This window comes from Streptopelia decaocto (genome assembly GCF_964273445.1).
Source record: "Streptopelia decaocto genome assembly, chromosome: 3".
NCBI lineage: Eukaryota > Metazoa > Chordata > Aves > Columbiformes > Columbidae > Streptopelia > Streptopelia decaocto.
Genome location: NC_138656.1, coordinates 66,092,656 through 66,107,231, shown reverse-complemented (window position 1 = coordinate 66,107,231; position 14,576 = coordinate 66,092,656). Strand labels below are relative to the sequence as shown.

At 40.7% G+C, this 14,576-nt stretch overlaps 1 protein-coding gene across 2 annotated transcripts in view; it reads left to right on the top strand.

The window, feature by feature from the left end:
* The window catches only part of TPD52L1 (TPD52 like 1), a 57,376-nt gene that overhangs the window by 39,688 nt on the left and 3,112 nt on the right, over window positions 1–14,576 (top strand). For both annotated transcript variants that reach the window (XM_082047186.1, XM_082047185.1), the window contains exons 5-6: window positions 9,040–9,078; window positions 11,711–11,771. In XM_082047186.1, coding sequence (XP_081903312.1) covers window positions 9,040–9,078; window positions 11,711–11,771 — 100 coding nt within the window. The remainder of the gene's footprint in view (window positions 1–9,039; window positions 9,079–11,710; window positions 11,772–14,576) is intronic.

Genomic DNA, 14,576 nt, shown 5'->3' with positions numbered 1-14,576 from the left:
GCACTTCAGTTTTCAACTAGGTAGCAGTATTTCAAAACTTATTCTCAAGTGTTTTAGGGAGTTGATTTTTTGTGTTGAAATAGACGTGGGTAACTCTACAAGATATTGTTTGAGCTGCACAATTAGGATCTCATTTATTAGAGACATTTATATGTAGTCACTTTTTATGTCATTTTGTAATGTGTGAGGTAACCATATCCTAAGAATTGTGTGAATCCATTTTACAGTATTTCAAATATATATGTTTGTTGGTTGGTTGGTTTGTGAGGTTTTTTTGCTTCTTTTCGGTTATTTTATTTTGGGAGAGAGGGAGTGTTAGTGGTTTGGTTTTGGTTTTTTTTTTGGTTGGTTGGTTGGTTTTGGTTTTTTGGCAAATGGCTGAAGCATAGTTCTTGGTAGCTAAATGTTATGTTTCCACTTTTAAAAATTTTTGGTCTGACTCTTGAGAAATCTTTAGAGTCCCTCCTTCATACCTACCTCTTACGTACAGCTTAATAAACCCCCTCCAGAAGTCCTACTGTTTTTCTAGATAAAACCATAAAAGGAAGATCTTCATCACTGTATGGTCTGCTTTATAATGTCTTTTTCCACACTGCAGTTTAAAATGGAAATCTTGTCAGTGACTTGCAACCAGGGTATGAACGTAAACTAAGAATTGTTTGACTCAGTACAGCAAAAAATCCATAGATAGTATATGCGTAAAAGATAATATAAGCATAAAGAGGCATGCAGTTATGTTTTCCTAGTACCTTGTTTTTAGCATTCAGCAGTCTGAGAGCTGAAAAATTTCTAAAACAGAGGTTTGAACTTTCATTTAAAAGTATTTGAAGAGTTTTTCTTTATGAATTTATCTTTTTAAAAAAAATTATTTTAACTTGTATAAACTTTTGAGATACATATAACCTCAGGTCTCCTCAGATGAACAGATACTAACAGTTATATGGTAAAGAAGTTTGTGGTTTATTTGTTCATTCCCTATTCTGAGTCTCTCTGTTTTTTCCTTTGATACCTTGTGGCTCTTCTGTGATGAGAAACACTGAGTGTAGTCCTTCTGTCCTTCATGTCACTCATGATTTCCTGTGGTTTTCTTGTATTTCCCTTCAGCTCCCTCTTTTCCAGGCTGAGGCTTCAGTTGCATGAGTTGGTTTTGCAAGCCTTTTCCTACCTTTGTTTATTCTTACTGCCTTCCCTGCACTTGTAGTTGTATTGTATATTTTTGAGAAATGCATGATGTATGTGCTGCGTGTGGCACAAATGTGTCCTGTATTTCGTTTTCTGTTCTTTTTTAACACTTCCTCCTGCACCAAAGACAAGCCCACTGCTCAGTGACCAGGTCCTGTTGCTGCTTCCATCCCTTGGATCCTGCAGCAGTGACCAGGGAGTGGGAGTGCAGGCACATCAGACACGGGCTCTTCATCACAGAGGGCAGGATGATTCTGGCAATTTGGTACTTCCCAGGTCCAGTAGCTTGGGCTCTGCGTAGGGTGTGAAATTCACTGCCAAGGCAGAAATGTAATAAAGCATGTTTGTCCTTTGGTATTTCCCTTAATTAATCACTGTTACCAAATTCCTTTGTCTTACCTGTCAGTATCACCCCCCATGCTGATCATGCCTCTGACTAGTGCTGGGGAAGCAGATGGGTGGCATTTATCCCATTAGCTCTTTAGCCAAGGGCTCAAAGCAGAAGCTAAGTCAAAGCAGAAGCTAAGTCCATAAGCATTTTGATGAATCAAAGAAAGCTACTAGAAACAAGCTTCTTGATTGAAATTATTACCTGGAACCTGATTGGGAATTTTTTGGGAAAATATGAACTGCCGGCACTGCCATTTTTTGTAGAGGCTTACTGTTTTCAGTTGAGTTCTCAGTGAGGAGGGTTCTCTTGGTGATGAAGCAGCAAGCAGTGTAGCCAGCATCCCGTAGTTACATAAAACATGGTGTGACTTGTGCCTTCTGCATCTGCTGAACATCCTAAATCTGGAATGATGGTCAGTATGCTTCTCTCAGCAACAAAGCTGGCTGAAGATCTTGGCTTCTCTTGGGCGGGTGAAGTTCTGTGTGGGGTCACACTGTAATCCTTATCACTTAAATAACCTGTTTTTAAAAATCTTCCCCTATCCCACTCCAATGCCCTTTGTGTTTGGCGGAGTAAGCTGTAAGGAGGCATGCATGCTTTGTTTTATTGCTTGCTTGCTTTGTTGCTAATCCAAATAATTTTATTTCAGTGATGGAGAATATGGATTATTACCACTCCCTCCCATAATGCTGATTTAAACACACATCAGACTCTGGCTTAATTCTCTTGGTTAGGCATTAAGGCTGATAGCAACCAATAGCATCCAGATGAAAAATCCCTATTCTGCTTTCATTCAGAGCAGACACTTGAAAAACTGATTTCTGAAATCCAGATGGTCATCATAATTCCCGGTATGTTCAGCAGTCTGGTGTGTTTGGCCTTTACCCCCTGCCTGTGGCGATGGTGATTTTGAAAGGGTTTGTAGTCAGTCTGACTTTAAATATTGAATCCTGCCTTCTTTGTGAAACAAAATTCTGTTTTCCAGGTTGCCTCCTATGTCATCTGTACTGTGCACCCCATGAAACGCATATGTTTCTGTTCTGAAGATGCAGGGCCTTAATAACCTGAAAGATTTTTCACCTTGGATTATCTCTAGAAATATTTACTAAAATATCATATATCAGAAACAGGCCAGATAGACTCCCCTGAATGTGCTGTTTCGCTGTTTTAGATTTCAAGAAGATTAAATATACAAGAAAAAACGAAGAGAAGCCTCCCTTTGGGGACAGGATGCTTTTGATGCAGCTGCCTTGCTACTCTTTCATCCCCACTCCAGCTTCCCAAGTGTTTCAACTCTCTAACCCATTTTGTGCATGAATAATCATTAGCATTTTACATCTTCTAGATTCTGTATTAGTTATTAGTGCTTGTAAGGTCTCTTTACAGTTGTAATGCATTCTATTATCATGTTACTAGGAATACCAGAAATGCATATAAAACCAGTACACCCATACTTCTTTGCTTTGGGTTACAAACCAGGAACTATTAATATAGTTAACAGATTCTTCATCAATAGCTCCTGTGATTAATGATATAGCATCAGGGTATTTTGTAGCCCTTCCATCCCCAGCTCAGTTGAGGGGCTTTATCCCATGCACTTTTGCACACTGGTAAAGTGTGGATATTTTTCAGCAATATTGCTGGACTGCTCTGCAGCTGTCTTTGTGGCTCTAAGAGTTTCAGCCCTGCTGATCGCATTTTTAAAAATAAGTTGTGATACTGAGTGGGAAACTTTCTGGGGTTTTTTTGTTGGTTTTTAAAAAATAAGAAAAAGGAAACTATGTAGAGTATACTACTACATACACACTGTCACATACATTACTACCATACAAGTACATGCATTTAAAGGTTAAGCTAACAAAGGCGTGCATGCAAATTAGGATGTCAGCAGTTATACTGCTTATACATCCTTCGTTCAGCTGTCTCTTACATTTTATCTTAATTACATGATCACACAGACCCCTTTTAAATTCAGTGCCTGGGACAAGCCAGCTATAAAGATGAATAACGTGATGCCTCATTCCTGCCAGGAGCTGGAAGGCACCTGTGGGAAGAGAGAGAAGGCTGCAGGGCGGAGAGCTTGGGGGCATGGCTGGGGCAGCTGAATGTGCCCCTCCGAGATGAGCAGAATTGGCACAGGAGGCATTTGAGGGCCTGGAGGGTTAGAGGAAGGCAAAGTTCTTCCTTCTGGAAAGGGGCAAGGGAAGTTCTGGAAAATACAAAGCAGATACCAGGAGAATGCATTAACCTGTTATTTTCACAGAATCACAGAATGTTAGGGATTGGAAGGGACTTTAAAAGGTCATGTAGTCCAATCCCCCTGCTGGAGCATTTTCTAAGTGTTTAGAAGATACCAAGATCGCAAAAACGTAAAAGGGCTTGTCAAGAACAATTATCTTGAGCTGACAGCACCTGTTGCAGAGGACAGAGCAGAGACAGGAGATGTGATAGAGTTTGACTTTGGTAAGACTGTCCATACTGTTTTTGCAGTCCTATAAGTGTACTAGAGAAATACAGTTCAAGTGTTACTGCTTTAGCAGGAAGAGGGCATAGGGAGTTGAAAATTATATTCAAAGAATAGGTCTCAGTAGCTCACCATAATGCAGGATTTTGCTTCCATCTGTCCTGAGTCTGTTAGTCTTTGGCATTTTCCATTACAGGTTTAGATGATGGCATCATGCATACACTTAAAATCCCCAGATGACTGCAGTGGGAGGGAATGCAAGCACTTTCAACAGCAGGATTAGAATTAAAAATTGTATTAAATGATAAAATAAAATTCGGTATAGGAAAATGTCAGGTACATTATTGACAGATGGAAAAAAAGTCAAAAGCAGAGATCGGGAGCACTGACCAGCCAGCTGGCAGTGGCTTTGCAGATATGGGCCTAGAAAGTGCTAGGCAGGTGGCTCACAAATGCAGCAGGAGTCAACGCAGTGATGCTGTCACTGCTGACACAAACAGAATTCCAGAAAGTGTTACAGGAGTGTGTGTTTGTAAGATTTGGGAAAGAATTGCTCTGCTCAGCTCCCATGAGGGCTCGGCTGGGGCATTCGGGCCAGTGCAAGGGCAGCGTCCTTGGAATAGTTTGCCAATGAACTGGAAGGAATGAGGAGGAAAATAATTAAAAAAAAAAAAAAAAAAGCTTCAGAAAATACAGCCAGTAAGAGTGTTTGATGAATGTGGCTGAATAATGAGAGTGAGGATGTAGGAATACGAGAGATCAGGAAAAGAGTTCACTAGTGAAGCTGACCGTGGGCACAGGTTATTTCTGAAGGCTATGAAATCTCACTCATTGGAAGTTTTTAGAAGTTAGGCCAATATCTGTTGGAGATGGCTCAGGTATAATTAATCTGCTTTAGTGCTGTGGGAGTTGATTTTTGCTGCACCTCTATTGGTGTGCCTTTTGGGTTTTTCATTGTGGTGGTGGAGTTTTTGCACAGCCTTTTGGTGTACGTTTCCGGGATTACCATGATCTAGGGATGTTCTGGGCACTTAAAACTGTTGCTGGACTCCCTCAGTTAAATATTGTAGCTATCATGCCCCAAACTACCATTGTTAAACCTCTGTGTCTCTGATATCCCCTACAAAGGAAACGGAAATATTGTCTTGCTTCTGTCTGTAATTTCATAAGTATTTCTTTTGCTGATGGGTGAAGCAGTTGTTTTCTCTCATTTCTGCTGTCACCTGCCCCTTCATTCATGCTGGACTTTAGAGCTCTGCAGTAACACAGATTTCCCTGGTTTATGGTTGTACAAGTATCAGTATTAACATGGAGAAGAGGGTGGCTGGTACTGGGAGTCAGCAGGTAGGAAAAGGCGGTACATATGGCAACAGTATTACTTAGCTGGTCTAAGCATAAATCCATTAATGTTTCAGAGCACCAATATACATGATGATGAGCCCTGTAAATAACCCTGAAGAAATCAATGCTTTTCTTCAGGACAAGGTGTGCATATTGTGCAGCAAATAACACATCCCACCACACATTGAAACAGGATGGGAAAAATAAATATTGAGGAGATGTTCATTAAGTGTACAACATCTATCTGGCTCACTGCACAAGGCAGGTGTTCCCTTGAAGTGGTCTGTAATTAAAGACTACATCAATAACACACAGATGAAGGAGAGGCTGTCTGCCTCATCGTTTCTCGACTTTAGAACCTTAATGACATCCTTTGAATATTATATATCAGTGTGCCTCTCCCGGTTCTGCTGCCTTAATTAAGTTTCTTGTGAGCTGGAAAACAGGTTCAAAGTGTTTCAAGTATTTTTTTCCAAGATGGAAGAAGTAATTTAGAAAATGTCATTTTAGGAGTTAAAAGCCCCTTATTTTTTCCATACCTTTCTCAACTGAGAGATGATTAAGAAATCCAGAGGGGGGAAAAAAAGACATTTTTTGCTGATGTACAATTCCAATTTGTCTATATTTACTCTTAAATGAGGTTAAGGTAGGATTTTGGGAAGGAAACCAGTTAGCATTGTTTAGATCTCATCTAATGAAGATAACACAAAGTTTAGCAGACAAAATTTCCATTCTTTGTTGCACACAGAATAGGTGACTGTGTAGTGAAAAGTCTGTGAAAATTATTGTTTTGAAGGAATCTCAACAGATCCATATTCTAGTGTGAATTCCAGCATCAAAATTTGAATGCAAATGATTGTATTTTTGTCTTTGGGCAGTTTGACATACTACAGATATATATGTGTATTTTTGTTGTGTTTTCCTAATACTTTTAACTCTTGCTTTTCTTTCCTCATGCATCCACCACAGATCACATTCAATTGGGTAAGACATGTTATTCTCCTTGAATACTGCTTCTGTATTGGACAGAATTTGTTTTGTGGCACGTAATGCAGTAACCTCTTGCCTTTCAGTATCGTTCTATATGATAAAAACATATGCTACTTAAACTGCAATGCCTTATTTCTACAGCATGGTCAGTATAATGAGGAAAGAAGTGAACTAAGTGTTTGCCTTGCTCTTCAGTAGATTAGTCTCAAATTCAAATAATGAACACATTCAAAATATGTTGCTCTTGGGAAAACCTATTTATACATAATCACATTCTATCAACCATCTTTTTGTGTCAGAGGTTGGAACATAAACAGCAAACATTCAGTAGAAGTTCTGTTCAGCCTGCAGAGTTTTAGAAAGATTGTATAAAGTATTTAAATACCTCCTCTTCAATAAACCAAAAGTATATTAGTCATGAAGTGTACATGGTGGCTCTTTGAAAGTCTTGAGGCCTGGGGAGATTTCCAATAGGAGGCCAAGTTCTTCACATGATTAAAAGGGTTCTTTGTGTTTAGAGCTTGAATTTATTGATGCTGTAAAGCACTTCGGTATATGATGAATTATAAAATAATTTTATGTGTGCTGAAAGATTCTACAAGCGGTCTGGCTTTATGTCAGTTCACCCCGTGAGGGGCTGAACAGCCCAAATCCCCAGCAGTCCCTCTGGCCTCGTAGCATGGTCAGTGCACAGGACAGCTGGAGAGCAGTTCTGTTCAGCTAAGTAATCCTAACATGGACTCCTGCTTCACTGAGAACTTCAAAACGGGGCATAGATTGACATTCCCACCTCACTCTGAGGTGAAACCAAAATGTAACGTTTAGCAACCTTTGTCAGGAAGGATCTCTGTTCTCTGCCTCTGCACTAATCACCATCACAGACACGTGTGTCTTCAAAAAAGCTTAGTGTTTTAGGCTTCTAGTAAAAGAAGACTTTGTCACTGTTCCTGTAACTTGCATCCTTACCTCTTTAAAGAAATTAAATTAACTCAGTGAAACGTGCTCTTAGTATTCAGATTGTCTGTCACATGCCATCTCTCAGCTGTGGAAATTTAATGTGGCACAATGTCATCTTCTTACTTAGGCCTTCATATTTGGAATGTTCGCTATTAGAAGAGGAGCAGCCTATGCTGAAATACTTCCAAAATCTTATTTTTGCCTATTTGTCTTGTGTTACAAGACTAAAATGGCAAGCATGCTTATTTAATTTCACTAGGTTTGTTAAAGATTTGCTGCACTTGTGAAATGTTTTGGCTATTCTTTCGTAAGTCTTAAAAATTATCTGAAAAATTGAACATGAAACATTTGCATTGTCTGCTGTCAGTTCTTGTCTATCTGAGCTTAGCTGAAGCCTTAAAATATATACAACAACACACAGTTCATATAAAATCTCTCTGTCCCACCAGCTTGCCAAATAGCTCTTCTTCCCAACTCCCCCCAGTGTTTTTGAATCTTTAATCTGGAAAAAAAAAATCTTTTGTATGTATATGAACATAGTGCTTCTCTGAATTTTTATAGTTTAGAACAAACACATGCTGTTTATATGAAAGTTTCATGTTTTAATGCTATAATCATGCTTTGTTTGATTGCAGCCGAATGTTGATGTCCCTTAAAGTAAAGCTCTAGCTGTTCTCAATCAAAGCAGGCTGAAAGTAGCCATGAACGAATTTTTGAAATAATACATATTCTTGCAGTGTGCAATTTATGGATAATGTTAAGATCTAAATGTACTTATGGGCAGTTTTTACACTTCAAATAAAGAATAGTATTCAAAACAGGCTTGGTGTGTCCCAGCAGCAGGGAATAGGTGAAGCATTACAGCAGAGTTGGCTTTCATGGCTCAGGTGGGAGGATGGCTAATGTAAGCCAAGTGGTTAGAGTGGGTGGCCATCTGCAGGGTTAAAGGTGTGCTAGAGGATTTGGGGATCTTTGAGGGATGCGGAGGCTCCATCCTTTGCTTGCCAACCTTCCAATACTCTTGCTGCTGGGAGGTCTGAGGAGAGAAGTGTGGCAAGGAGAGCCATATGAGGGCTGTGGAAACGCGCTTTCTACAGGTAAGGTTGAGATGTGAAGGGGGAGGTGAAGCATCCTAGAGATGGGGACAACAACTGCTGCAGCTGAGCGCTGCATCTCTGGTTGAAGAAACCTCCTGTTTAGGTAACCTGTTGTGCTATACATACTGGAGGCCAGTGCTGTTTGGGCTGTGTACATTGCATGTATGACAAAGACCAGCAATTACCTCCTCACCTACTGCCTTGGACCAGATCTTTGTGTTCACAAACCTGAGGCTCCCAACACAAGCTTATCACTGTCACTGCAGGACACAGAGGTCGCTCCCTGTTCCTGTGTCACGTGTTGCGTATCTCTGTAGGTGGCGGGGGTCTGCGTCATTTAAATGGATATTTCCAGGAGCTGCTTTGCATCATTCTTTTGAGCCCTGTTAAATTGCTGATCGGTTGACATGAGAATGTGGTGCTAAGATCTCCAGTGCTGACACTGAGCTGGAACTCACAAGTGAGTTTGACAAGCTGTTGCCATCAGGAGAGGAAGAGTACCAGTACTGTTGAAAATATATGTCTCTATATATTTTTATTTAAAAAAAAATTGTTATAATCACGTTGCAAACTGGATCTTACAGCTTTTTTCTTTCTCTTTTGCTTTAATCCCACAGTTACTCTATTCGCCATTCCATAAGCATGCCTGCAATGAGGTAATATGCTACCCATGTTCTATTTGCTACAGTGTTGTTGAACAGTGTGATGAGGGGGGATTTGCATACTTTCATCCTGATCCTGCAGTTTCTACTTGGATGAATAGTCCCACTTTAATCAATTTAGGTTATTCATGTAGATAAGGGCTTCAGGACAGGCCGTCTGTGTTATTTTCCTTTTAATTGTATTAACTGTTTAATCTCTTGTACAACCATTGAATAAACAAAGCAGTTCTGAGAGGTATTTGAGTAGTTGATTGTTATCAGGTTTGTATTACTGAATCTGAAATGCAATTGTTTTGCTCTCTCTAGAACATCATCCAAAGCCCATTAACATCAGAGATGCTTTCCACTCCAGCAGGCTTTGGCTCATGCTCCTATAGAGGGATTTTATATGAGTGCTTTCATATTTTAATGGCTATAATCATGCTTTACTGAATGCAGCCAAATATTGATGTCTGTTCAAGTAAAGCTCTGACTGTTTTCAATAAAATTAGGATCCAGCTTGGTTTTTACCCTCTCAGCCTCTAAATATATGAGTATCCCCACTCCCTGCCAAGCATGTGGGGAAAACAAATGAAACCAATCTCCTAACTATGTGATGGATGCTAATTCATTCAGCTTCAGCAGGTGGATAGCTTAAGGCTATTCACCAGTGTGACCTACGGGTCAAATGTAAGTCATAAAACTCAATTTATCTCTCCTTTTGACCCTTCTTACCCTGTAAAAATCTGTCACCTATTTAACAGAATCCAAAAGTAAATCTGCATTATTTTTCCAACTGCCTTCCGTTTCCCTTTCCTTAAATTAGGGTCACTTTAACTTAGCCTGATGAGGGATATGATGTAAATGTATTTGCAGAAATAGATGCTATCATGATGCTCATGGTAAGTTCCTAGAATGTGCGAAGAGGATGAACCAGAACACTGAAGTTTCAGCAGCCATTGGCTTCATCACTTTGTGAGATGAAGTGCAGGCTCCTGCATGTTTGCCTTTCCCACTGGCTGACATGGAGACACCTGCCAGGGTAAAGTGGTTCTGCCTCATTGTTCTGCTCTGAGGGCACCCTCCATTGTGGTTAAAGATCACTGTTATGTTTTATTTCATGTAAGAACAAATGGATGTCATGGTTTTAGTCCATCGTGCCAGCCATGTTAAGAGTCACCACTGCGCTTTCAGTGGTAGTAGTTTCTATAATCTCTTTGTGGGTATACCACAATAGATAGGTGAAAAAAAAAAAAAAAAGCTGAAGAACTAGACACTCAGTTAAGTGACTGCTTCATTATACTGCACTGGGCTGAGGGAGATCCTGTCACCTCACTGTTTCTTGTGGTAAAGAAAGTACAAGAGGAACCCTGCTGGACAGCAGTTTCTGAGCTGCAGAGTTCACTAATACTGAAGCACAAACGTGCTGTAATTGAGCTCTCAGTTGTCAAACCAGGAGCAGAGAACCAGAAGAAGGTGTCCTTTACCCATAGTAGATTTGTCCAAGTCCCCTGTGCTGGCTGAGCTGCTGGAGGAGGAGACAAGTTTTTGTGCTCCCTCCAGCTTCCCTGCTTTTAGCTTGTCTTGCTACGTGGGACAGGGATTATCAGCACTGGGGAAGCTGTTGCAAAAAGGGGAGAAGAGACATCCATCTGGCAACTGAGGGGCAGCTTGAGTACAGATCTCTGTGGGGATCCATACTCTCACTTTAAAACACCATATGCATTATATTCACATTACATGGCAGATATTGGTTGTGGTCAGTATGTTCTGTTTGCAGGAAGAAATGTAAAAAATTGAATGCATCTAAAATGAGACAGAAGCTATGTTTTAAGTTTCAGAGAGAGAGAGAGGAAGAGAGAAAGGAAGAAAGAACGAACAAGTTTGTCAGGCAAACCAGCAAAGCAAATATGTGATTTGCTTTAAGAAGGAAAATCACATCTGTTGCCCTTTTTTTAATATTCTTTTCAGATATGTTCAACTCACAGTTTTCCCCAAAACAGTGTTGTGTTCTGTTGTACAGGCAGTGAAAGGCAGAGAATGGCTTAGCTTTATCAGATGGGCACCCTTGGAACAAGCATCCACACAGACTTTGTCTTTGAAAGCAGCAGAATACACCTGCAGTCACAAAATCATGGAGTGGGGAGTCAGGATTCCTCAAAGGCATTTGGGACCCGCTTCCTACCTAGTTCTAATCTCCTTTATCCTAGCCTCAGGACATTAACCTGTCATCTTTTTAATTATATAGATTATGAACTTGCATAACAGTAAGTTTCATGACAGCAACAAGACAAATGGATGAAGCCATAGAAATGCAGCACTACAGCCGGTGTTCTCTGGTTGTTCTTCTGAGAACATGATAAATGTATCAGAGGGTAGGCAGGCCAGTCACTGTTCGGTTTCAATTACTAGGCAGGTTCTGCTATTACAAATTCGTAGCTCAAAAATACTCACCCAATTACCATAACTGGATTTGACTGACAGTGCACAAGTGACTGTACTCTATCAGTCTATATCCCCATGCTGCCAGCCAGCCTTCATTCTGTCCTAGCCTTGCTGCCTGGTAAGCACTGACCAAATTATGAAGTTACACCGTTACGTTTGCAACTGACTCTTCTTCTTTCCTTCAACTTTCTTTTTCTCCTAGGAATTCCCCAACTTTCAAATCGTTTGAGGAGAAGGTTGAGACCACTGTCACAAGCCTTAAGGTAAAGTTAGAGGCAGAGTTGCATGGCTGTGTGTGTTAAAGTGTGACAGCTTAGTTGTCCCTATCATTTGAGATGATAGGGACCAGTTGTATTTGCTGTTCCATCAAGAATTTCTCAGACCTGTAGGAGCACTAATGGAAAATGAAGGCAATATGCAGAGAAAGTTTTTCTCTGCTTCGTTACTAAGAAATTACTTCCGTTGTCTGCCAAAGGTAATAAAGTAGTCTCAGAAATACCAAAAGTATAGCCATACTACAATGGTAAGCAGAGACATTTCATGTGTGACCACAGTTGCTGATGCTGTCCAAGGCAGAGCCATGTGGAGGTGGAAGGTCAGGCTTTGAAAACGGTGTGGCCTCATGAGTTTTGTGCTGTGCCCTGCCAGACAGAGGCGGCCATGTGCCCTGCAGAGTGAACTTCCATCCCTGAGCTCCCTCTCTTTCAGTACTAGAGATGTACTCACCAAGTGGCCCTTACTCAGCTGGTGGGAGCTGTTGTGTAACTCAGGTGTGATTCATACTACCTGTGTGCTCCAGGGATGGAGCATCTACCACCTCTCTGGCCAAAATAAGAGCACTTGTTAAGGCTCTTATTTGGCACAACAGAGCATGGCAAATTTGCAGTGAGATAATCTTAGCTGTGTGGTAAGGCACATTCAAGGGAAGAACAAGAGGGTTTGTCTCCCAATAGTTCTTATTCATCAGATAAACTCAAGTGTGCTCATAAAATGGCATTTTACTTTGCTGTGATAGAAACATCCCAGTGCATTTCAAGTACAGCCTGTCAGTGAACAAGGGCCAAGCTGATCACCCCTCATTTTAGGGAGAACTGAAAATACCAGATGAATGCCAAAGGGCATTATGACTTGTAAAGCATTAGAAAGGCAAGAAAATGGCCTTCCTCTTGGCACAGGAGGACATTTCTTGTTATAGAAAATGCAAATTACAGCTAGAGCTGAAGCAGCAGGTGCATAGGGAAGGTCTGTCTTTTCCGTGCCACAGTGAGATCTTAAGGCAGATAAAATTTTCCAGTCAGCATCTTAGGAAAGTAGGCAGCAGAGCGCTTGAGTTATTTTCATGTTTCTAAAGATGCATGTCCATCAAAGAATGAGCAGAGTTGCTCTATCATTTTCACCTTTTGAATGCTGACATTTATTCAGTGATAGGCTGTTCTGCCAACTTGAAGTCATGATAGTGTAGGGCAATGTCATCTCTGTTACACCATGTCAGAGAAGGAAACATCATCTCAGTTTCCCAGGTGGGGAAGGAAGACTGGGAGCATCCCAAGGAGCTAAAACAGAACACCAACCTCCAGAGCCTCAGCTCAGTGCCTATTTACACCTTCCTATTAATTCTTTCCACCTTAGCTGCAAATGCTTTTTATACTCAATCTCACTGTAGGAAGAATCATTCATGCAATGGAAGGTCTGAACTCCTGTCTGTTGCCATCAAGTGTATTGCTTGCTTATCTCTTTACGCTCCTTCTACCCATTTAGACAAGAGATGCAGCTCATTGGAACACATGCCTGAAAAGGATTTTTTTCCATGTTCTTCACCACTCACAAGTTAAAAGAAACTACAGTGGAGAAGTGCAGCACTTTTTGTACCCATTTGGATGCTAAACCTACTCTCAGGGCTTTCAGTAGCGCTTCTGAACTACTCTAGACACCACACATCCATTCCTTCTACACTTATGGCTAGCCTGTGAGAGGAACAGCCTAAGGCCTTTTGCTTTGCTTTTAAGAGCCTGATCTTATTTTGTTGGCTAAGCAAAGGCATTCTTCTAGAGGAGACTGTTTGTCGTGCCAGCTTTTGGCCTGGCATCTTCTGGGTGCTCTTAGATCATCATGTAAGCCATCTCCAGTTAAGCAGGACAAAACAAAAGTCTCAAGTCTAAAGTCATCTTCCACATCCCATGCAACCATCGTTGTCCATCTTTTTTGGCAAACCCACTGGCATTTTCTACAATATTTTTTGTCTGTATTCTCTTTCTTTCATTTCTTTGTGCAAATGGAGAAAGGAAGCTGGAGGCATGGACCTAGGGTGCCACCAACATAGGCTGTGGAAAACTGGGAATGTCTCAGCGCTGTTCTTCCTTTTCCCTGCCACTGTTCCAAGGCTTGGAAGATTTGGAAAACCAGGGGATGGAGGGTTGGGGGGAGAAATCATAGGCTGTCCCTTCAGTTATAGGATCCTGTTGTTGTCTGAAAAAGTGGAGAACTTCCCGGAGAGGCTTCTGAAAAAAAGAAAATCACAGCACTAGCGTTATCATATTCCTCCTTCCATATTAGTTACACATCTTCAGTGGTGCTACAATGTTTTGTAGTCGAGCAAAACTCATGTTCAGATTTCATACATTTAGAAGTCAAATTTCAAGTTAGATTTTATTTGCTCTTGGAGTTTGGGTTGCAACTTTCTTAGGGAAGTGTATTAGTTCAGCTTCCCCTGAAAATCAACAGGACCTGGATGCCCAGCTCTCTTTAATGTTCCTGAAAATCAGAACACAGTTGGATTAAATGTTTGCTGTAAACACCAAGGTACTGGGCAGAGGCATTCGGTAAAATGACTTACATCATTCTTGTTTTCGGATGGAAGAGCAGGCAGAAAAGCAAATAGAAAATGAAACTGCATTAATGTTGCTGATTTTGAGGTGTCCAAATTCAGATGCACGTTATCCAAGTCATTTGAAATCGTGCAGGAATAGTCTGCTTTCATAATCGCTCTGATCAGGCCAAATCAATGTTCTCTTAAGAATTTTAATTGGCAGATAAAAGTAATGTGTTTTGCCATGAAAACTTAATAGCAG